This window comes from Carassius auratus, chromosome 22, assembly GCF_003368295.1.
Source record: "Carassius auratus strain Wakin chromosome 22, ASM336829v1, whole genome shotgun sequence".
Taxonomy (NCBI): Eukaryota; Metazoa; Chordata; class Actinopteri; order Cypriniformes; family Cyprinidae; genus Carassius; species Carassius auratus.
The window spans coordinates 25,857,972-25,881,971 of NC_039264.1; the positions used below are offsets into that span (position 1 = coordinate 25,857,972).

Genomic DNA, 24,000 nt, shown 5'->3' on the forward strand with positions numbered 1-24,000 from the left:
CCTGTTACTTTTTTTAAAAGCAGCAGGAGCCCAAATCTTTTTTTTATTTTTATTTTTTTTTATGTGAGAATTATTGCATATATTAAACTCTTATTTTACATCAAAGTAACAGTGTGAAAACTTGTCAAAATTAAAATAACCATAAAACTGCAAAAACAAATAAACAATTTAATTTGAATAACTTATGTAAAAATAAATAAATCTCAATCAGTTTTTAAATACATTATGTTGTTAAAATACAATAAATAGTCAAAACTTTTGTTTGCAGGGTCATTGGCTTGCCGCGCAGACGAGTTTGTTTGCAACAACACACTTTGTAAACTGCTGGTCTGGCTGTGTGATGGTGAGGATGACTGCGGAGACAACTCTGACGAAGATTCAAACATGTGTGGTACGTTTTTAATTAGTGGATCGTTCCCACTGAAGTCAGAATGAATATATATATATATATATATGAATATATATATATATATATATATATATATATATATATATATATATATGTGTGTGTGTGTGTGTGTGTGTGTTTATTGTTTCTTTATGTGGTTTGGTTGTTTAGTTTTTTTATTTGTGTGTGTGTGTGTGTGTATGTTGCACTTTGTTTTAGTTTTGATTTATTTATTTTGTTTTGCTTTGGTTGTTTTACTTTGAGTGTGCATGTATATATTTGTATGTGTGTTTGTTTTGTTTCTATGTTTTATTGTCTTTTTGATCAGGTTTTGTTCAGATGTTTTGTTTAACATTTTATTTTCCATATGTTTCGTTCATTTATGTATTGTTGTTGTTTCCAGCTTATTAAGATTTGTTTTGCTTTGGTTATTTATTTGTTTTAATTCCACTTCTCTTTCCACTGACATTACATAAAAATCAGTCATTAATTCATTACAAATAATAATTATAATTATAATAATATGTTTTCTCTTAAACATGTAATTTATAAAAAAAATATATATCCAAAAATAATTTACTCATTATTATTATTATTATTATTATTATTATTATTATTATTATTATTAATTTTATTTTTTAAAGCAAAGATGATTTACCATAGGTACTTGGCTTCCTATTGAATTGTAAAATATTATATAAATTTGTTGATTTCTAAGAAAGTTTAAATTAAATTATGACATTTGTTTTTAATATGTTGAGAATGACTGCATTTAGAGAGTGTTTAGTTTAGGAGTATCAGTGTCTGGTTTGAAATGTCACATTTATAAGGTCATGTGAGAACGACCTCTATCGAGAGCAGAAAATCAATACAGGACGCTTTGACCATCCTGAACACACATTACACCTGACACTGTCCACCTGCTGTAGTAAACGGTGATTTTTCCCTGTAAAAATAGTTCTCGCTGTAGGCCTGGCAGTAAAATGTCAGAAAAATTGCTCTTGGAGCACTTTACAAACACTTGAACACGTACAAACCATAGAAAAAAACTAAATGTCACTTTATATGATGAAAAACAAGTTTATGATTACTCTGCATATGTTTTTCTCCTCAGGAAAGTTGCCATGTCCTCCAAACAGACCCTTTCGCTGCAGGAATGACAGAGTATGTCTACGGACCGAACAAATCTGCAACGGAGCGAACGACTGTGGCGACAATTCAGACGAAGACGACTGTGGTGAGTGGGGGACTCAAGTTATTAAGAACATCAGTCAAAAAATTTTTCTAAACCATCTCCATTTCTGTCTTTTCTCTAGCGGATGTGGTCAAAAGGCAGACTGCGTGCGGGAAGACCGAATTCTCCTGTGCCAATCACCGCTGCATCCCGGCCGAGCTCCAGTGCGACTTCTTCGACGATTGTGAAGACGGCGGATCAGATGAGCGCGACTGCAAGGCATGTAAGTGTACTTCCTTCTCTAAACCTTCTTCCTTCACATTGGCTTTCTGTGTTTTGTGGAGTAAAACCTTTACGCGTTCTCGTTTTGTCCCCTGTGTGTCACAGATTCTGTCGATGGTGCTTGTCGAGGGCGGGCCGACTTGTGCGGAGATGATGCTTTCTGCAACCTCACAAAAACATCTTCAGTCTGCCAATGCAAAGATGGATTTCAGAGAAACCAGAAGACCAAGCAATGTGAAGGTAGAGGATTTATACAAAAAAATAAAATAAAATAAAAACACCAATTTCCAATTTCCAGTCTACAGATATTCAGAATTTTAAGAATCAACATACATATGCATTCACAACTTTATATATATATATATATATATATATATATATATATATATATATATATATATATATATATATATATATATATATATATATATATATATATTTTTTTTTTTATTAATAATAGTAATAACAACAATAATACATTTATAGTAATCTTTTATTATTATTATTATTATTATTATTATTATTATTATTATTATTATTATTATTATTGTTATTATTATTATAATTAAAAGTTGTAACAATCGTTGATACATCATTAAAAAATATAGTGTAAAAATATTGCATAATAATACAATTGTATTATTTTTTTTTAAAACTATTAAATAATTAACTGTTATGTAATAACAATTGTATATTATGTTTACTTGATTTTTGTATTAATATCAAAATATTGCATATTAATAAAAATAATAATAAAATGTAATTCACATATTTTGTATTTTTAATGATGATGTACTGTAGATATATTATAGATTAAAAAAAAATATGTTTGTGTGTGAATACACACTCACACACACACACATAAAATAAAATGTATATTAATATCTATATTTATAAAAACAGTAAAACTTTATTTATAGAAATACAAATTATGATGTATTTTCACATCACTTTGTATAGTTTATTTTATTATTATTATTATTGTTTTTTACATAATTTTAGCCAGGGTTAAAAAAAAAAAAAAAAAACAGATGCTCGTCAACAATGCTTAGGTTATATTAAACATTTAGTATTAGTGGCGCACAATTTAAATATTAATGTAGTTACATTTTAGTCCTTTCTAAATGGTTCTGTGCTGTATCTGATTGTCTTGAGAGCTTTATTTTATTTTCTTGAGAATTGCTGTTATAGATTAAGCAGAACAAGGTACATCAACATTCAAGTTCAAGTTCTCTTTTAAAGATGAATTCTGGGTAGCTCTGCGGCTTAAAGAAATGTTCACTTTGATTCTGCAGTTAACTGAAGTATGCAGAGCATTTTACAATTTGAAAAGATTTATGATTAGTAAATTTTTTATTTTTGTCAACAAGGTTCTCAGACATGATTAAAAGATTGATCAAGTGCAGGATATTTCCACTTGTGTTTTGAGCTGATTTGTTATACAATTAATAATTCTCTAAATGCCTTACATATATATGCAAAATGCACCAGTGCTATTCTTCTTTAAAATAAATGACATTCGGTTTGGTATTTTGTGATAAAACGCAAAGACGGAATGCAAATACTTGCCCTTAGCGCATACCGGCCCTTTATACAAAGCCTACAATGCAAAAGTCTCTTTGTATTGGGTTTCAGCGCTGGCATTAATCTGTTGAAGGTATGTCAGCGGTCGCTTCAGGGTCATCTCACTGAGCACAAAAGGAAGTCCAGAAATCAGCAGGCGCTGAATGCAGATCCCAAACAGTGACATCCCTGTAGCGCTGTTTTAAAATGTCACTGGAGAGCGTGTGGGAGAGGCTGATGGATGGACGTGTTCCTCTCTTTTTCTCAGAGGTGAACGAGTGTCTGCGGTTCGGAAGCTGCTCGCAGTACTGCACCAACACCAAGGGCTCATACAAGTGCACTTGTGACCGAAACTTCAAGGAGATCGATGGGGAATGCATCACAAAGGGTAAAAGAAGTTGTTTCATACAAATAACATCAAAAGGATTCAGTTTTATAATTATTCTATCACATTTTTATACAAATAAATAGTTTTAGGCTGAGTTTAGTTGCTTTGATTCAAAACACTTCAGGTTTCAAGCTAACATTTGATTTGTTTGGAAGTTTAGACATAAATAATTAAAGAAATATATTTAGTTTTTGCTGTTCGTTTTTTAACATTTTTGTTTTTGGTCTGTTTTATTTATTTTTGGGGTTGGTATTGGTCTTAATATATATATATATATATATATATATATATATATATATATATATATATAATATTTTTGTTATATATTTTATCTTTTGTTTCCCTTTTTGGTTAATTAATTTGCTTTTTTGTTGTGTTTATTTTTGTTTGTGGTGTTTGTTTTTTTTCTCTTTTTTCATCTTTTTTTTATTATTATTTTTTTTATTTATTTATTTATTTCTGTGTGTGTGTTTTGTCTTTTTTTTGCTTTTGTTTTGTTTTATCTTTTGCTACGTTTTTTGTATTTATTTGTGGTGTTTTGGTTTGGTCTTTTTTATGTTTTTTTTTTCTTTCCATTTTATCTTTTTTAAGTACTTTCTTCTTGTTTTTATGTTTTTATGTGGTGGTTTATTTTGTTCATTGCTATGTTTTGATTCATGTATTCGTTTGTGTGCCTTGTTTTTTTCATGCTTTGCTTTTATTTGATTTGTTTACGGAGTTTGTTTTACACGTATATCTCTGTGCTTAGGACCAGAAGATCAGGTCCTCTATGTGGCCAATGACACCGAAATCCGCAGTTTTGTGTATCCGTACAACCAAACTCACGGACACACTCAACTGGCCCGAATGTCAGACAGCGCTCGTATCATCGGCATGGATGCGTTATTTCACCACCACAAGTTTGTGTGGGCCACCCAGTTTAACCCCGGGGGGATCTTTTACAAAGACCTCCAGGACAGGAACCCAATCACATCAAACAGTGGAGTCATAGTAAGTCAATAACAACATACTGTTTTCAACAGCCCTGTTACATTGTACTTCTAACTTTTTCACACTTCTTTCAGATTATTTTTGAAATGTTCCTCAGGAAACCACAGAAACCAGCACGGTAACATCTTACCAAAGCTCTTTTGAAACTTCACTACGCTCTATATTTGCAGTGTCCAGACTTCCGGAGGCCCCGGGACATCTCGGCCGATTGGGTGACAGGGAACCTTTACTGGACGGATCACTCCCGAATGCACTGGTTCAGCTACTATACGGCACATTGGCGCCGACTTCGCTACTCCATTAACGTGGGACAGCTGGGGGGTCCCAACTGCACCCGACTCATCACAGACATTGATGGGGAACCTTTCGCTATTACCGTTAACCCTGTACGCGGGTAAGTGTCCGTTGTTTTTTAGTCCTGGCTGTTGTATCAGGCAACATGTTTATGATATCCTCCATCGTTCTTTAGGATGGTCTACTGGACTGTGATTGGGGACCACTCTCACATTGAGGAGGCCGCCATGGATGGGTCCTTGCGTCGCATTTTGCTGGAGAGGAACTTGCGTAGACCGACGGGTGAGGTTCTTGCACACCAGTCATCCTTTTAAAAATATTTTGTAGTGTAATATACAGTATGTGACTAACAAAAAAACATGTCAAATGTTATGCTAAATCAAAATGTGAAGCACCAAAAACATCTCAGTAAGAAGGTAATTTCAGTTGTCTAAAAGTGAAGTAAATTATAAAATATAAAGTTTGAGTGAAACAATATGCCCAGGTGAAATTCTTGCTACTCTTAATGGAAAGGCCTAATGTTGTGACAGTTTTGTGCTAATAGAAACATTTCATTTTTTTTTTATGTAATAAATTCAAGGCAAAGGTTTTCACTAATGTGACCAAAAATATTTCATTAATATAACAATTTATTAATAAAAAATACAGTATTTATTATAATGCTATTAATATTTAATATTTAAATATATATAATAATTATTTTTGCTTTTTTGTGGCGTTTTAGTTTTCTAATTGTATATGTTTTTTTTTCACTTTTGTTTAGAATTTTGTTAGATTTTTTTTGTATTTGTTTTTTTTTTCACTTTTGTCAGCTTCAATTTTGGTTCATTTTGGTCTTTTGTGCTTTGGTTTGTTTTTTAGTTTGGTTTATTTATTTGCTTTTGTTTTGTTTTATGTATTGCTTAGTTTCACTATTTGCTTTGCATTTTATTTTTGGTGTTTTGGTTTTATCTTTCTCTGTTTTTGTTTTTCATCTTTTCTTTTGCTTTTTTAAATGTACTTTTTGCTTTGTTTTGCTTTTATAATATAATCATATTGTCTTTTAATTAAATTTTATTAATTGTAATTTATATATAATCGACATTTTATTATTTTATATTTGCTTCAATTATATTGTTATAATTATGTACTTGAAATAATAATATATAATAGTATTAACATTTCATTTTTTATTTGTATTAATTTTATTATATAAATCATATAATATATAAATTATTTTATTATAAAACATGAATTTTATATTTCAAATAATAATTTATAATTATGTATAATTAAAATAATATAATTATATATGTAATGTAATTGTCTATATCTTTTCAGGACTTGCAATTGACTATTACAACCAGCGGCTGTACTGGTCAGACTCTGAGTTGTCTCAGATCGGAAGCGTGCGCTTTGATGGCTCTGATTCACTGGTGGCTGCTAGCAGTCGAGATGGTAAGTTTGCATTTGTTGGATATTGTACAATATTCAAAATCAGCCTCCAGTTATTTATGAAAAAAATAAAAAATAAAAAACCTCAGCTCAGCCCTTGATTCCAACATGTAAAAGTGTGTATAGTTTATGTAAAATCAACCGTTTTTTTCATTTCGATTCCCCTGACAGACTGTGATTGTAAAAATGCGATTTTAGGGAAAGCATCAAAGTTGAGGGTGAATTTAAATCCAAAACTCTTGCAAAGCCTAATTAACTGTCTGCTGTCGACATAGCCAGCTACTTTCTAAGCCAACTTAAAAGGATGTTTCTATTTTCTTTTTTAGAATATTAGTGTTAACCTTCTGGAGTCGATTAACGCAGATACGCGTTTTGAGTCATTTTCTCCTGATAACCCCGAAAAGAACTTAAATTACACTTTCAGTTTTAATCGTACAGATAAGAGCAACACATCAATTGAATCTGTAAAGGGTCTACTTTTTTTGGAAACAGACATAATAACAACAAAACTTTGTGCACTTCTATATATATATATATATATATATATATATATATATATAAGCAGACATCAAAATCATTCAACCTTAATGACATTCTATTCCATTTTATATAAACAAATTAGTCAATAATTATATTAGGTGCTTCGATTAAAGGAGTGGTTGATTGTGATTGCATTTTTTAAACAATAGTTCATTTAAAATGTTGCTGTTTGAGCATAAACAATATCTGCAAATTTGCAGCACTGAAAAGTTCAATGCAAAGGAGATACCCTCTTTTAAAATTTAAAATACATGGACGCACTTACGGTTGCTGTGCTGTATTAAAGCTTTAACCAGAATAAAACTGTATAAAAAAAGCTAACAGAAGCAGTAGCTTTTACAAACAACAGCATATCTAAAAACAAACTAACATACCATTTAGATCCATGCTTGCACAGGTTCTGTGCGAACCTCTTCATTAATATTCTCTGCTTCACAATCAGGCTCAAATTGATAAACAATATAGAGGACGTCATTGTTTACAATACAACTGGATCACATTCTGAGCTTTAGGGGCGTGATGTTCAGAGGCGGTTTAGCGAATCACAACACACTGAGCCAGTTGACCAATCCCAGCCCATCGTGTATTTCTGAGGGAGGGGCTTCATAATAACAGGAAAAAAATCGAGGTGTTTGTCAGAGGAGGGACAGATCGGTATGGAATAAAGGTAAATTATGTGAAAAAAAAATTATGTGTTTAAAAAAAAAAAAATCATGAACACGTTAGACAATCATAAACACAATCAAGCCTAGGAAAACAAACACCCCTTTAAAAGAAAATAATAATTTAGTTTTAATCTAATACCTTTTGTTTTGTTAATTAGTTAAGTTGCTACTTGAAAATAGATGTTCCATGAACTGTTTTTGTTTAGTTTTATTTTTGGTTTGTTTCTGTTATAGTTTGATGTTTTGTTTGTTGTTTTATTTAGTTTTGTTTAATTTTGTGCATTTGTGCAGTTGTTTTTTTGTTTGGTTTGTTGTTTTGTTTAAATTTGTTTTGCATTTCTTTTTGATTGTTTGTTTTGCTGTTAGTCGTTTCTCTCTATCATCTGCCATCTATTAAATTTACCCGCAATGCATTCTGAAATTGTTTCCTTTGCCAAGTTAAAAGATGTAGCGCAAAATCTGATATCGTTGAGCATAATATAATTTAGCTGTCAGCTATTTGGAATGTATGAACCATGTTTATGATTATTTAAAATGCTGTCTATATATGCCACTCAACAGGTTTTGGAACAGATATATATATTTTTAATTGTTCTCCTCTCGGTTCTGGGCCTCGAACTTGAATATTTTAGTTTTATCCTACACTTAAGAGGGATTGTGTTTTTCTACTCTATGACATTTTTAAATGGCATTGCTGTTTTGTTTTGCATTATTGAATCTGGATGCATTCCTCACAGTCGTACATGAAATGTATTCGGTGTGAATGAACTTACTTGGTTTTGTTCCAGGAATTTCTCAACCCTTCCGAATTGACCTGTTTGAGGACTACATCTACGGGGTCGGCATGAAGCACGACGTCTTCAGGGTTCATAAATATGGGAAGTTGCCTGCCGAGAAGCTCAGTCTGGGTGTGCAGAGAGCATCCAGCATATTGCTCTTCCATCGGTACAAACAACAGGAGGGTGAGTCCCAAAATGTTTCTCAATCAAAAAGGATGATTTAAAGGGGTAGTTCACCCACAAATGATACTTTAGTCAACAATTACTCACACTCATGTTGTTTCAAAACCTTATGCCTTTGTTTTTTCAAATCTAAGCTTCTATTTTCCATAAAAACAAAAAGCTATAATAAGCTGAAATGTAAAAAAATACATGATTGGAAGGACATTAGAGTTATTAAATGATGATTTTTGTTTTTTTAATCAAATTTTCCTTTAAAACCATTATGGTTGTGTGTCGTTCCAGTTTGAGATTTCTTGGCAGTCGTCAGAGTTTAAATTCATGTTTAGATTGTTGAAATCTGATTGGACTTTTTGTCTGTTGCCAGCTTGTGCTTTTTTACAATCACATATTACTGTCAAATGTTTTTATTATACAATTACCGGCTCTAATCAGATGAATGAAATCAGAGGCGTCATGCCCATTCAAAGATTGCTTAGCCAAAAGCATTAACCCCTTACCAGTCACCCCCTCCCCCCCACTGTTTTCGGCATGGAGACAGAAATGACATACCCAAAATAAAAAGGTTTCTGCTCATGATTCTTTCTGACTAGATACATAATAAACATATGTTCACAAAGCTGACACATCAAAGTTTACTGTTCAGGAATCAAAATCACTCAGACAGTTAAGAAATTAAATAAACTCAAATAAAAAAAAATAAAAAAATGTATTAAAACATTGTTGATGTAGGATATGAGTTATGCTAGCTGCTATGCTATGCTAGCTATCAGATGCATTAGAGCTAACGTTAGCATCAAGTTACATAAGACTATTTATGAAATTATTAGTACACTCAGAACTCATTATAAACCCCGATCGAATGTTTGTAATAACTTCCTTTTACAATCACGGGTGGAATTTGGTCGTTTACTGTTGTATAAATATGCTATTTATAGCCTTTTACATCGCTGCACAAGTTAGCATTTCCGATGTACATTTTCAATATTGTTATACAGATGCCCCAAATCTCAAGAAAATCGAATACCAACAATTTATATCGTAATGGTTTGTTTATTGTTATTTTGTGGGTACAGAGGTTATTTATTTATATGTTTAAATAATACAACTGCTGTAAAAAAATTAAATTAAATAAAAATAAATATTATAAATATTTAATATTATTGATAATTATTATTGTGGATGTGTGTGTGTGTGTGTGTGTGTGTGTGTGTGTGTATACATTTTTTAACAGGAAATGTTATGTCTAATATTATACATTTGATTTATATTTTAATCATAGTATGTCTGTTGCTAAAACGAAATATTTATATACATGTAAAAATTATTTTTTCAGGAGCTCCATTCAATTTGCTCATAAAAAATGGAATTAGTTATAAACGTTCATTTCTTTTTAGCAGATTTATCCATTCTGGCAGCAGCTGTGGATTTATATTCTGGAGTCTTTTTAGTTTATTTCGCTGTTTTGCGACCAGTGTGACCCTGCTCCCATTTATCCTTTAGTCTCGTTATGTGTGTTTTTATTCCTCTTTCTTCCATTATGATTTTTCACTGTACTCTCTCCTCTTATCCTCCGCTGATCTCTCTCTCCTTTATAACGAAGGAGGGATGGAGGGATCTTTGCCTGTGTTGTATGTCTTTGTGCTGGTGTAATGGGAAGTGTCATCGCTCCCTGATGTGCTTTTACACCGCAAAGCTTTATTGAAGATGCTCGTCAAAACAACCTGCAAAAGCTAAAATAAAAAAGACAAACACATAATATATCTCACATGCACACATTACACCACCTACTAAAAGCTTTTAGAGAGATAGTTTGTTATATGCTAGGATAGTTTCATCTTTCTGGCAAACATTATGGTGGTGATATAAAAGACACAATGTTCTGCACTTTTGTAGCATAATGTTTCTCTGATCTCCACATGTAATGTGTTTTGTCCTGTAATTTAGATAATGTTTACTCTCTCTGGCCCTTAGAATTAAACAGCCGGTTTTGCTACTTTACCTTTAAAACCATGTGCAAATGACCCCTTTTATAACTGTACATTTTGCTACATCTGTTTACATTTAATTACATGTGTTCATGTATTTATTTATTTATTCATATTGCTTGTTTATTTAAATTATATTCTGCTTTGTTTGGTTTTAATTTATTAATAAAATTCAACATTTTGTTACACTAAAGATTCACAGCCTGTTTTTTTTTTTTTTACTGGTTTACTTTAACTGGTAAATTTTTTTGTTTTGTAGTAACAGATTTAAAAAATATTTTGTTACACTAAAGTCAGAAATGGTTTCATTGTTTTATTTTGCTTTATTTTTCATTTTGTTGTAAATATGTAACTAAATATTTAGCTTTTCTAAAGATTCACTGACTTTTTAAACTGTTTTGTTTTGTTTTGTTTTGTTTTATTGTTTTTGTTTTGTTTTGTTTTGTTTTGTTTTGTTTTGTTTTGTTTTTCTTTGCTTTGTTTTGTTTTTCTTTGCTTTGTTTTGCTTTGTTTTGTTTTGTTTTGGAACCAAGACTCAAACTGTCCATTTAAACCATTCAAAAGAGCAGAAAGCATTATTTATTCCATTCTTTTGATTATTTATCTTCCTTTTTTTTTTTTTTTTTTTTTTTGAAGTGGGTCATTCATGAGTTAAGGAAACTGTTACACACACACACACATTAATCTTTGGAATGCACCATTTTGAACTGGTTTATTTGTATTATTTTATTAAAATCTAACTAAACATTTTATTTACATTTTGTTTCAACATATTTTTGAATGTGTGCCTCTACATGATCTATCCCAATGAATCATTTAAAGGTTAAAAAAAAAACATTTATGTTCATCTTCTCTTCTCTTTCTCTCTCTCTCTCAGTATCCAACCCATGTGCAAAGATGAACTGCGCTTTCCTTTGCCTCCTGAACCCCACTGGGGCCAGATGTGTGTGTCCTGAGGGGAAAATTCTGCTGAACAGGACCTGCACGGACACCAACATCTCAGGTACATCTGTCAAAATGCGCTTGGCGGGATGCTCTTACATCACTAACTACGTAAGCTAGAGCGCCGGCTCAACCCTGAGAGGCTGCGGTGTGTCAAACCCAGATCTTTCACCCGAGTGATTTTGACTGAAGTGTTTACTATTCTGGGCCCTTTGCCCACACACGCAATACACCTGAAGCCTGTGTGCTAAAACAAGACAGCGATTGTGTTGCTAGTATTGATTCAGTCAGAGTGGATGACTTATTTGATTAGCGCTGCTTGCTAAGGCAACCCTTCAGTATCTCTGAACCACCTTAGTCAGATGTAGTTTAGAACCGTACAATAATTAATGGACTGTATTTTTATTTTTATTATGTGTTTAATGTGTCAATAAACAACAAATGAGGCAAAACAAGATATAAAAGTTGCATGTTAGAACAGCATAAATATAAATGATTAATACAAAATAAAATTCAATGTTAAGACTGGTTCTAAAATTAAAATATAATTTCCAGATACATATTTGCATGTATGAAATAGTTGAAAAATCTAAATAAATGTATAAAGTATGCTCCTTCACACGAATTATTCAATTAAGTAATAAACAGAAAGTACACATTTTAGAAAATGGTCACCAAAAAATCCAGTTATCGTAATAATTTTCTGCATTTTTATTTTCTTTCCATCTTGATAATGCATCCATCTAATAGTTGATTTAAAAAAAAAAATAATAATAAAATAATAAATACATTCTGAAAAGAGTTTTGGGGTCTTTATAAATGTGTCTGTATGAACCAAGAATTTAGCAAGGATTAATATATAGCTTAGAATATAATCATTATGTGCATAACTGCATTTGCCAGAATACATCAAATTAATGCAAATGCTTTGTAACAAATACATGCAATCAATATTAATCTTTACTAAAATCTATAAATAAATTTACTGCACATCCATATTATTATTTAATTGAATTTTAATATTATTTTAAATTCAATTTAAATAAAATGAATTTATTTCTTATAAGAATATTATATCATTATACTATATTGTTTATATAATTTAAATAATAGTTATATTTATATATTCAATGTATACTCCTTTTATAAGCAACTAAATACATGTAAATTACCTTACCATATAATTATAATTAGCCTTAATGAAGGATTTATGTTTTAGGAGAGCTGTGTCACCCGGCCTGTGAGAATGGAGGTCGGTGTATCACCAATGAACGAGGGGAATCACGCTGCTTCTGCTGGCCAAATTACTCTGGGGAACGATGTGAGATCAGCCACTGTAAGGACTACTGCCTCAACGGAGGCACTTGCACGGGATCTCCACTAGGTAGGTGCTATTTCCAATCTGCAGCTGGACATCGTTTGTATCGTGATTATTTCTATGCCTTCTTTCTACTCACGTTCCAGCTTAAGTATGTTCTTCAATTTGTGGTAAACAAGTACACTAACTATTTAGAAAAAAAAAATAAAATACTATTTGTTGCATAATTGACACACAAAAACACATAAAATATAAACTATTCTATACATAAATATTTAATTGTTTGAGGATTTATTTTTTTATCTCATTTTGTTTTCAAATGTAACGATTCATATTTTATGATCAGAATCATGTATTGTGCAAAAACATACACCAAACGATCAGGTACGAACATGGTTTTCTTGGCGCTCCTCGTCTGCTCTCAGAATTCAAAGTAGGTCACAGGCAGACATCTGATTCAGGAGGGATTTCTCAGTCTTTCTGCTTTCTGTCTATTCACTGAAGAAATGCAGCAGGAGAATACAGCACCTGTGTCTGACTTGGGTTGTTTCAGGTCATCCTGAGTTCTCTGAATAATGGGAAATGATAAACAAGCAAGGCTATTGTGAGATTTCACATTACAAGCACCAAATTAACCCAGATTTGCTGAAGGTGGGCATTGTTCTTATAGATGTTAAACCCAGTAATAGCTTTCTTCTTAAGGAATAAACCACAAAAAGGACAATTCTGCCAACATTCGCTCACTGGGACGTCATTCCAAAAACGCATGACATTCTTTTCTCTGTGAAACACAAAAAGACAACTTTGGCAAAATGTTCAGGCTGCACTTTTCCATATAATGACAGTAAATGGTGATCAAGACTCGTGCGCTATATTACAAACCTTCTGAATCCACACTAAAGTGTATGTAGTGTCAATCACTGATTGTTTTTTTTTTTAGAACTTTAAATTGTCATTTACTTTCATGAAAAAAAGTGGGAAAAATATGAAACATATAATATGTATTGAATGTTTTATATTAAATATATATAAAAAGTATTATTATAATAACATTTTATTAGTTCTTACTGTAAATAAATATGGTCATTTTATTAAATAACATTAGTATTAATATTTTAATTTAAATTATAAATACATAACAAATATAAAATATTTAATACACAATTATCTCATTATCCAATATATATTTCTGTCCTGGTTCTTCTAGATTATAATAGTTATTCTATATGACTATTATTCTAAATTATTACAAATAAAAACAATATTAACATATATAGCAATGTATAAATAAAAATTTATAATTGTTACATGGAAAATAAGTAAATAAATGTACATCATTATCCAAAATAATTTTCGGTCCTGTTTCTGCTAAAGAATGTTCTTAATATATCGAAAATACTAGTATTTTTAAATTATTATAAATAAATAAAAATAAATAAAAATATATCATTTTCATATGGAAAAGTGAAGCATGAACATGCAGCTAAATTTCTCAATTTTTGTTCCATGTATAAAAGAAATTGTTCTGGAACATGATGACTGTGGGTATATAATGAAAGGATTTCCATTCCTGAAAAAGGATAGCCCACCTAAAAATGAAAATTCTGTCATTGATTACTCGCACTCTTGTCGAAAGTGCATTGAAGACTGACAATGAAGAGAAGAAGTTGTTGAATAAAGTCTTCTTGTTGTTTCATAAAATTACGGTTGGACCACTGATGTCACATGAACTAGTTTTTAACGATGTCCTAACTACCTTTCTGGGTCTTGATTGCGGTAGTACTCTTGCTGTCTATGGAGGGTCAGAAAGCTCTCGGATTTCATCAAAAATATCTTAATTTATGTTCTGAAGATGAGCAAAGGTCTTACAGGTTTGGAAAGCCACGAGGGCATGAGTAATCAATGACAGAATTCTAATTTTTGGGTGAAACATCCCTATTTCTGACTGAAAGAATGCATTCACATGGACGACAGGTTTTTGGACAGGTAATTAAATAGTTGGTAATTGTTCCAGCTAACAAATGTTATAAAAATTCCCCTGTCGCACATACGCCAACTGCTGACAGCCTGTTTCCCAAAAGTGCACCGTCATGTTCACTCACTGTCTGTTTGCTATTGCTTTGCTAACACCAGACGTTGCTTTGCCCATTTGTTATCGTAACCTCTACGAAAAAATATATCAGTGTGAAAGCTTCAGGAGGGTGTTTTGTAAGTCACTCCCTGTTTAGCCTTTTCATTCCGAAGGATATTTTGGCAGGAATCAAAGCCTGGATGGAAATCATTTGGAGTGCTTTAACGTCTGAGAAACCGTCAGGAATTGTTTCTGTTGGCGTCTTTGCGTTAAAACTGTCATTCGCACCAGCTGGCAGATGGACCACCAACAGTAGGATGAAGATCCCTCGGCTTTGAGTGTGTGTTGAACGTGTGAAATCAATGCCAAACAGATGTAGTGTCACGCAAATCCCCGCTAGAACGCTGTGACTCTGTCACAGTAACTCAAATAATCACATTCTGTTGGCTTACAAAGCAAAGACTAGCTTCGACAAATGTAATTAGCACAATTAACCTGTAATTAAGTACTGTAATATAAAGGATGTTAATACTTTATTTTTTTTAGTTGTTATGTCAGTAAGTGCCTGTGTATTTTATTCCCTCTCAGGTAGTGTTATTTTGAATAAGCTTTTATTTTTATATTTTCAGGTTACATTTGAATTTGAATTTAAGTTTTTGCAGTTGTTATGAGTTAGGGTTAGGGGTTTTTAATGGAACTGTTGCTTTTTTGTGTGTCATGTTTCTAATATTCGCAAGAATGTTATTGACTGAAACTACACTAAAGAAGTTAATTATATTGCAGATACATTACCGTTTAAAAGTTTAGGGTATTTAAGATTTCTGTTTTTCTTGTAAATATAGTAAGTAATTATGTTGCTTTTGTTGTTTTTAACATTTTTTATATTTCCGTTTAGTTTGAATTAATTTTTTATTTATAATTTAAGTTGATTTATTTTTTTTATTTTTTTTATGTGCTTCTGTTGTGTATTGGATTTTTTATTATATAGAGTTTTAATTTATTTTTCATCTTGCACTTTTTATTTGTATTACTATTTTTAAACTTGCATTTATTTTTATTTTATGTTTATTTTATATTTTCAGTCTTATTTTTAGTTTAGTTTGTTTTAGTAATTGTTGTTTTTGTTGTTTTTATAACTTTTAATTATTTTACTTAGATAAAATTATTCTTTTAAATTTGATTTTAAGCTTTAGTAATTATGTGCTTTTGATATTTATATATTTTTTTACTTGGATATTTTTAGCATCAATGTATTTTTCATTATTCAGCTTGTTTTATATTTTGTTATTTTACTTTATTTATATTCCTTATTTTTGTATTGTAAGATTTCCACCTAGTATTTTCTTTCAGCTTTATTTTATTTAGTTAAAAAAAAAAAATTTAATTTCTACTTAACAGTAATAACGCAGCTTGCAAGGGACTTGTGATATTTTGGGATCCTACTGTATATATTTTTCAATTTCATTTCAGTACTCAGTTTATCATGTACTTGGAGTCCAAAATATATCAAAATATTTTATTTTATTTTATTTTAGTACTGCTTCAAATGACCCAGACATGTTTAAAGTAACTAAAATAAGGTGTATTTTGGACAGGAAAGCCCACGTGTCGCTGCGCTCTGGGTTTCACTGGTCCTCTGTGTGAGAAGCGTGTTTGTGACAGTTACTGTCTGAACGGAGGCACATGTGACATGACCCTGGGGAACCAACCTGTGTGCCACTGTCTGGCAGAGTACACCGGGGAACGCTGTCTAAACCGTGAGTACCAGTCTGTTGCATTATAAGACTTTTTTTTTTTCTTTTTTTTGCATTCATTAGCTCAATTCTGATATCTACTTCAGGCATCATAGGCTGTCAATTATGAGCATCACACTGTTAGCTTAGAGTCAAACTCTGCGAACAGCGCTATTTTGACACTTAAAACACTTGATATAAGACTTTTTAGTTGCTTTGCAGAAGAGGTCAAATATGACAGGAATTTAGCATTCATTGATACATTAAGATCAGTCATAATCGACTTTCTCTCCGTCTGATGGCAGATATTTGTCACCATTATTGCGTGAACTCCAAAGGCTGCACACTGTCCGGCTCTGGACAAGTGGAGTGTGTGTGTCCCACCCGCTACGAAGGGCCGAAATGTGAGACGGACCGGTGTCTTCGCTGCCGAGGGGCCCCGTGTATCGTAGATGAAGAGACTGGAGACGTCGCCTGCAAGTGTGTATCCAGTAAAGTGACATTAGCAGTTCAGCACTCATTTATTATATATATATATGTATATATATATATATATATATATATATATATATATATATATATATATATATATATATATATATATACGTGCCACACACACACACACAAACAGTACAGGTTGATAGATGTGAAATATAAAAATTAAAAATATATACTGTATGTGTGTCTTTATGTATACATAATAAATATATATTATGTAGACAAAAACATTTTTTTTGGGATGCAATTAATTGTGATTAATCATATGACCGCACTAGTAAAATCAAATATAAAATAAGTGTAATAAATATAAAACTTTATATTATTGTATAATATAAAAGTACAAATATCCTACACATATTTATTTATTTCATTATTCATAATAAATGCATACAGTTGTACAAATGTTCTATTCTATACATATTATTATATTGTCCTATACATATTTTATTTTTATTTATTTATTTAAATACATACAATATTTTAGTGTGCAAATATTATTAGTAACATTTCAAATTCTGTATATATAAATATTATTGAAATTCTTATTATAATAAAATCATATAATTTTTTTATTAATGTATAAATTATTATTATATTTTTTATAATAATTGTAATAAAATATTTTTAGAAGAATAAATACATTTGTACTTATATTCTATTTTATATATTGTTTTTAAATAAAGTAGATATTTTATCTTGTACAACTATCATATAATTAATGCATCTATATTATTTCTGAGCATATGTGTGTTTAGTACATTTAACGGTATATATTTTATATATTCTTTTTGTGCAGACATACTACATTTTTTGAAGAATTCATCTTCCTTGATGATTTAGTGACTCCATATGAAACGGCAAGATTTGCATAAAATGTTATCACTGTTGTTGTTCACATGTGTGTTCGCAGCTGTACGAATGGCAGAATCGCAGCCAGCTGTCAGTTGTGTGACGGATACTGTTATAACGGCGGGACCTGCCGCCTCGACTCTGAGACGGGCCTGCCGTTCTGTCAGTGAGTAATTCCTTAATAGCTTTCTACGGCGACAAATTGCCGCCGGTATTTAGATTCATTCCTTTTAAATTGCTGCCTCCGGCAACCACTTTAATAGGATTTTTTTTTCTTCTCGTCTGACTTGGGTGGATGGATGTTTTGTAAAGGTTAACAGGAGAGAGGGAGTATTATAGCAGAAGAGTGAATTATCTTAGCAGGGGTCCATAATCTGCCACTTATATCGACCTCTATATTTGTATGTTAGAGAGAGGCAGAGAAACCAATGAGAGACGCTGGAAAAAACAACTGAGAAGAAAACTGAAGAAACAAAAGTGATTCTGCTTTCTAATTTTATTCCTGCTATTAAAAAGGACATTTCTAGAGAGAAAGAGTGAAGAAAATAAAAAAGTGCTTCTATTTTCCAGTTGATTCATGTTGATTCATGCTAAAAAGGCTTTAAAGGGACGGTGCACCCAACAATTTAAATATCATTTCATCCAAATCTCATTTCTAAACCTGTGTAACTTACTTACTTCTTCAAAACACACAAAATAAAATAGTCTATAGAAGAAATGAAGTCCCTATTTAGCTGGAAATGAAAATGAACAGGAAGTGAAGCTTTAGAGCTTCAATAAAAGGATGCAGATGTGCAATGGAATTATTTTAAAAAGGGTTCATTGAACTTTTTCACTATTTTCTAAGAGATCTAAAGCCATACAATAGTTTTGAAATGTGTGAGAAATGTAAGTCATTAAACGTTTGCGAACTGAATCAACTGAATCAGTTCGCTGAATCAAATTCATTGCCAAAATCTGACTTCCTGGTTGATAGGATCTGAAAGAATGATTTATTCATAAATCAGTCTTTGGTACTTTTCTCACAAATACGCCAAGATGGGCTCATAAACACTCATAATAGAGCTCATTACATATACGTTTAAAGGTACAGTAGCATATTTCATTTAAAAACTCAGAGAATGGCTGTAAAATACTCATAAAGATCTAAATTACAACATCTTTTGGTGCAAGAAACCTTGACATTATAAGTGGAATGCTAAGTATGTTATTTCTTGTATAACTAAATTTCTAGAAAAAAAAAAAAATATATATATATATATATATATATATATATATACTATAAAAGTGAAGGAAATAAATCATTCACATTTAAAGAATCCCTTGAAGGGACTGTGCATCCATAAAATTTAATTCTCATTTCATCCAAATCTCATTGCAAACTTTTATGACTTCTTCCTTCCTCCTGCAGAACACATGGGGGGAAAATGTTAAGGAGAAAAGTTCCATTTTCCAGGAAATTACAATGAACAAGAAGTAAAGCTTTGTAGATTCAATTAAGGATGCAGATGCCCTATAAAACTGTCAAAAGTGGTTCGTACAACTTATTTGCAATATTTGAAAATGTCCAGGGAGAAAAAAAAAATGCCTTAAAGGGAAAGTGCACCCCCAAAATGTAATTCTCATTCCATCCAAATCTCATCGAACACATTTATGTCTTCCTTTCTTTAGCAGAACACATGAAAAAAATTTTTTTTAAGTGGAATTCAATTAAATGACTATTTTCCAGGGAATTACAATGAACAGGAAGTAAAGCTTTGTAGCTATAATTAAGGATACAGACGTGCCATATAATTATCAAAAAAAAAATTTCACACAACTTATTTGCAGTATTCGAAGATGTTTGAAACCTTACAGTAGTTTCGTGTTTTAAATGGGTTTGTATCAACTGATTAATTAACAAAACTGGTCTCTCTTTTTGAGGCAAGAAACTTTGAAATTGTAAGTGGGATGCTGATTATGTTACGTTTTCACCAAATTTCTAGAGAGAAAAAAAGACTATTAAAGTGAAAAAAGGGGGGTTGCTTTCCAGTTCATTCATATTGAAATATCCCTTAAAGGGACAGTACACCCAAAAATTACAATCTTATTTCATCCAAATTTCATTGCAAGCCTTTATGACTTAATTTCTTCTGCAGATAAAAAATAAAATAAAATAAATATCAAGGAGAAATTAAGTTTTTATTGTTCAGGAAATTACAATGATCAGGAAGTGGAGCTTTGTAGCTTCAATTAAAAATGCAGACATGCCATACAACTTTCGCTGGAAATTGGTTACAAAAATAAAAACAATAAATAAATGTAAGCATTTTTGGTACAAGAAACCTTAGTTTTATAATTGAAATGAAGATAAATCATTCATAAAAAAAAAAAATTCTAATTGCAAACCTTTCTTACTTCCTTTCATCTGCAGAACACTTTAATAAAAATAATAATAATAATAATAATAATAATAATAATAATAATAATAATAAAATAAAATAAAAAATAGAGAAAAGTTTTTATTTTCCAGGAAATAAACAGGAAAGTGAAATCAACAAAGTGAAGCTTTGAAGCTTCAATTAAGAATGCAGATGCGCTATATAGCTGTCGGATAAATGGTTCACACAATTTATTTCAAAATATTCAATGATGTCTGAAGCCATACCGACTAAACTGACTGATGATTGACTAAAGATCTAAACAAGTGATCAATTCATGAATCGGACTTTTCTACTTTTTCACAAGAAACTCATCAGTGTGAGCTTATAAATAGCTAGCCAATCACAAAAGAGCTCAGGTTTCATTTAAAAACTCAGTAATAAGTTGGACAATGGTCTAAACGACCTACTGTAAATTACAACATTTTGATGCAATAAACCTTGACATACAGTAAGTGGAATGCTAAGTACGCTATTTCTTGTCACCAAATTTCTAGAGAAGATACTAAATGAAATTGCGAATATAATAATCGCTTTTAAGCAAGTGAGAGAAACCGACCACAATGTCAATGTTTTTTTTTTTTCTTTTTTGTTTTTTTTTACCTGCCTCCATTTTTATTTTTATTTTTTTGCCAAAGGCATTTTATCTGGGGAACAGGAGATGGTGCTCCCTCAAAAAACATTCAGAGGACAAAATAAGAGGGCAAATCACTGTTTTTTCCTCAAGGAACTCAGCCTGAATGGATCAAACCAGTGAACACGAATGGGATGCCAAAAATCAGCCCTTCCCAGAAGAATAAGTATTCATAAAAGTATGAATCACCCTCTTAATGTCAGACTAAGCAAAGTCAGAAGTCTCTCAAAGTTACGCGTTCTTGAAGAAAATCTCCCTATATGGATACAGTCCTTTGTTGGCTTTAACCACAACATCTGGTCTCTTCGTTTCCACTTTTTCTTATTTGTCGTCACCATTGATGCTCTGATAAAGCCATTGTGCCCTTCAGGGCCAAATCAATTTCCATTCAGATGATTCAGTCTTGTGTTTTTCTATGGTCGATGAAGGTGAAGGGTTGGTAATGACGGTGGCTAGACATTCAGACATTACCTGGAAAAATGAGTGTGTCCTTCTTATACAGACCTGCTTGATTTCAAACAACCCCTTCAAAGACTGTTTTTTTTTTTACTTTTGTTTGTCCATCCTCTATTTCATTATCTTATCCAGCAGTTTCATTAGAGCTTGCTTTAGTGGATCCTAGTAGATGAAGGCGACTGGAGACACTGCTAGAGTTTTTTGTTAAATTTTGAATAAAGCATGTGTGTGTCCAACAAGTTTGTGGATTGCATGACTCGAAAAGTAGACTTTCATTTTGATCCTATTCCTTAGAAGACGTATGTGCTTTAAGCTTTGATTATTTTGCTTTGTTGTAAGCAGGCCCATAGTAGCTGGTTTTTTGCAATGTGACTTTCTCCCCAAATTCTCATTACCGCAATGAATCAAAGCATCTAACAATTGAACAGTTAGATGGAGTATATACTGTTTAAACAGAAACAAAATCCTTTAATTTACATTAAATGTATTACAATAATGGGATATATGTTTTAGGTTTTCTATTTACTGATTTATGTGATTTTTTTTATTTGTGTGTTTATTGTACATTATAAGTAAGAGAATGATATTTTAATTTCTACATTAATATAATGAGTAATAATGTATTTTTCATTCATTTTGCCTCGCATTCATGAGATTGATTAGTTTGTTGATTGGTAAATGTAATAAGAATTATATTTTACTTTCATTTATTTTACTTTAAAGTGATAAATGTTTTTTTTTTTTTTTTTGAATTTGTTTACTTAATTAGATTTAGTTTTGCAGTGTAATACACATTATTTATGTATTTAATTTTTTATTACAGGTTTTTGCATTACAACACTAAGAATTGGTTTTCATCGTTGTAATTAAATTGATTTATTCATTATGGTAATGAGAATTATATATATATATATATATATATATATATATATATATATATATATATATATATATATATATATATATATATATATATATATATGGCATTACAGCCTACAGCTGTTTGGAATATATTGAAAATATAGTTTGAGTGTATTCCGGGTCTTTTTCCTGTTGTGCTGTCCTCACGTCTCTCCTCTGGTCTCATTGCGTTCTCCTCAGTTGCCCGTCCGAGTTTAAAAGCCCGAGGTGTGACGAGAGAGCTAACCCGTGCGATCACTACTGTCAGAACCAGGGCGTTTGTTCCCTCACCACCTATAACAAACCTCGCTGCAAGTAGGTCTTCCTGGTTCATTCAGTTTCCAAAACATTCCAGCTCACCCACAATCCCATCCCCCGCGGTCAGCATGCGTCTGGCCTGTTCATGGAACAAACATCGCAAACCAACTCGCACAGCTTCCAAAGAGCACGTTTCACATTTCGCACGGCACTACGCTTTTCTGGACACATGCCACCGTTTCTCCGCTCCATTCTGTAGGTGTGCGTTTCTCAGTGTTTGTTTCATTTGTTTGTTTGTCATGAGGATGACCTGTTTTTGATTGCTCTACTGGTATCCATTATTTTTTCCTCACATATTAGTCTATAAACACACAATTGACCCAGCATTAAATTTTCTTAAATATCTTTTTAATTGTAGGATGTCTAAATAAATTTGAAAAATGATCTTGATAATTCTATGTGGTACCCTATCCATGGATTTTCCAAGCATTTAGTTTTATTCAGCAGAAGATTTTTATCTAGAGGGATGTTCCAAACACAATCTGTTTCTTCTAGATGTTCTGTCACCTCCTTCAGACAGCAGTGCATCCGTGTGCATCCTCCTGCAGGAAAGAGAATCCCTGTCCACAGGAAGTTTGATTAAATATCGCTTTCGAACAGTTTCATTCACACCACCATCTCTCATAAGCGCATAATCTCTCACATCATTGGAGTTCTGCTGTGGAAGCATGCCGTTTGGATCCAGGAAGTCCCTTGTCACACAAACACGCACTTTGCATGTGTCTCAAGTAAAAACAATGCATCCCTTGGGCTGGATTTTACACCTCCTCCTGTGAAACTGTGTGTATCATTAAAACTTGCTTGTCAAAACCAAAATCATTATAACAAATTATACCATAATAATGAATAAAGGAACCCTGAGAGAAAAACCTAATTATTGAGGTATAAGGGGTAAATTATATTTTGTATAAACCTAATCAAATGATGATTTGAAGAAGTCGATGCATTGTAAATTTCACCAGCTGTGATATTTGTTTCTTCTCTGTTAACAGGTGCTCTGCAAACTGGTCAGGAACACAGTGCGAAAGACCCACAACTAAGACCAACCGTTCCGAAAACTTCAGCGGGAGTGAGTGTCACAAACACACATACTTGAAACTTAATCACAATCACAGTTAGAATCTATTGTTTTTTTGTTTGTTTGTTTTTTTGTTTTTTTGTACATGTTGCTAAGCTAGTGGAACATATATATA

The 24,000-nt window shown here is 31.7% G+C and overlaps 1 protein-coding gene across 1 annotated transcript in view; it reads left to right on the plus strand.

The window, feature by feature from the left end:
- Positions 1-24,000, plus strand: part of LOC113040170 (low-density lipoprotein receptor-related protein 1B-like) — a 246,167-nt gene that overhangs the window by 216,888 nt on the left and 5,279 nt on the right. The window contains exons 72-88 of the mRNA XM_026198463.1: positions 269-391; positions 1,503-1,625; positions 1,705-1,845; positions 1,950-2,084; positions 3,676-3,795; positions 4,544-4,785; positions 4,956-5,179; positions 5,255-5,361; positions 6,400-6,516; positions 8,507-8,680; positions 11,543-11,668; positions 12,827-12,991; positions 16,592-16,753; positions 17,035-17,209; positions 18,141-18,245; positions 22,691-22,804; positions 23,800-23,876. Of these exons, the coding sequence (XP_026054248.1) occupies positions 269-391; positions 1,503-1,625; positions 1,705-1,845; positions 1,950-2,084; positions 3,676-3,795; positions 4,544-4,785; positions 4,956-5,179; positions 5,255-5,361; positions 6,400-6,516; positions 8,507-8,680; positions 11,543-11,668; positions 12,827-12,991; positions 16,592-16,753; positions 17,035-17,209; positions 18,141-18,245; positions 22,691-22,804; positions 23,800-23,876 (2,430 nt within the window). The remainder of the gene's footprint in view (positions 1-268; positions 392-1,502; positions 1,626-1,704; positions 1,846-1,949; positions 2,085-3,675; positions 3,796-4,543; positions 4,786-4,955; positions 5,180-5,254; positions 5,362-6,399; positions 6,517-8,506; positions 8,681-11,542; positions 11,669-12,826; positions 12,992-16,591; positions 16,754-17,034; positions 17,210-18,140; positions 18,246-22,690; positions 22,805-23,799; positions 23,877-24,000) is intronic.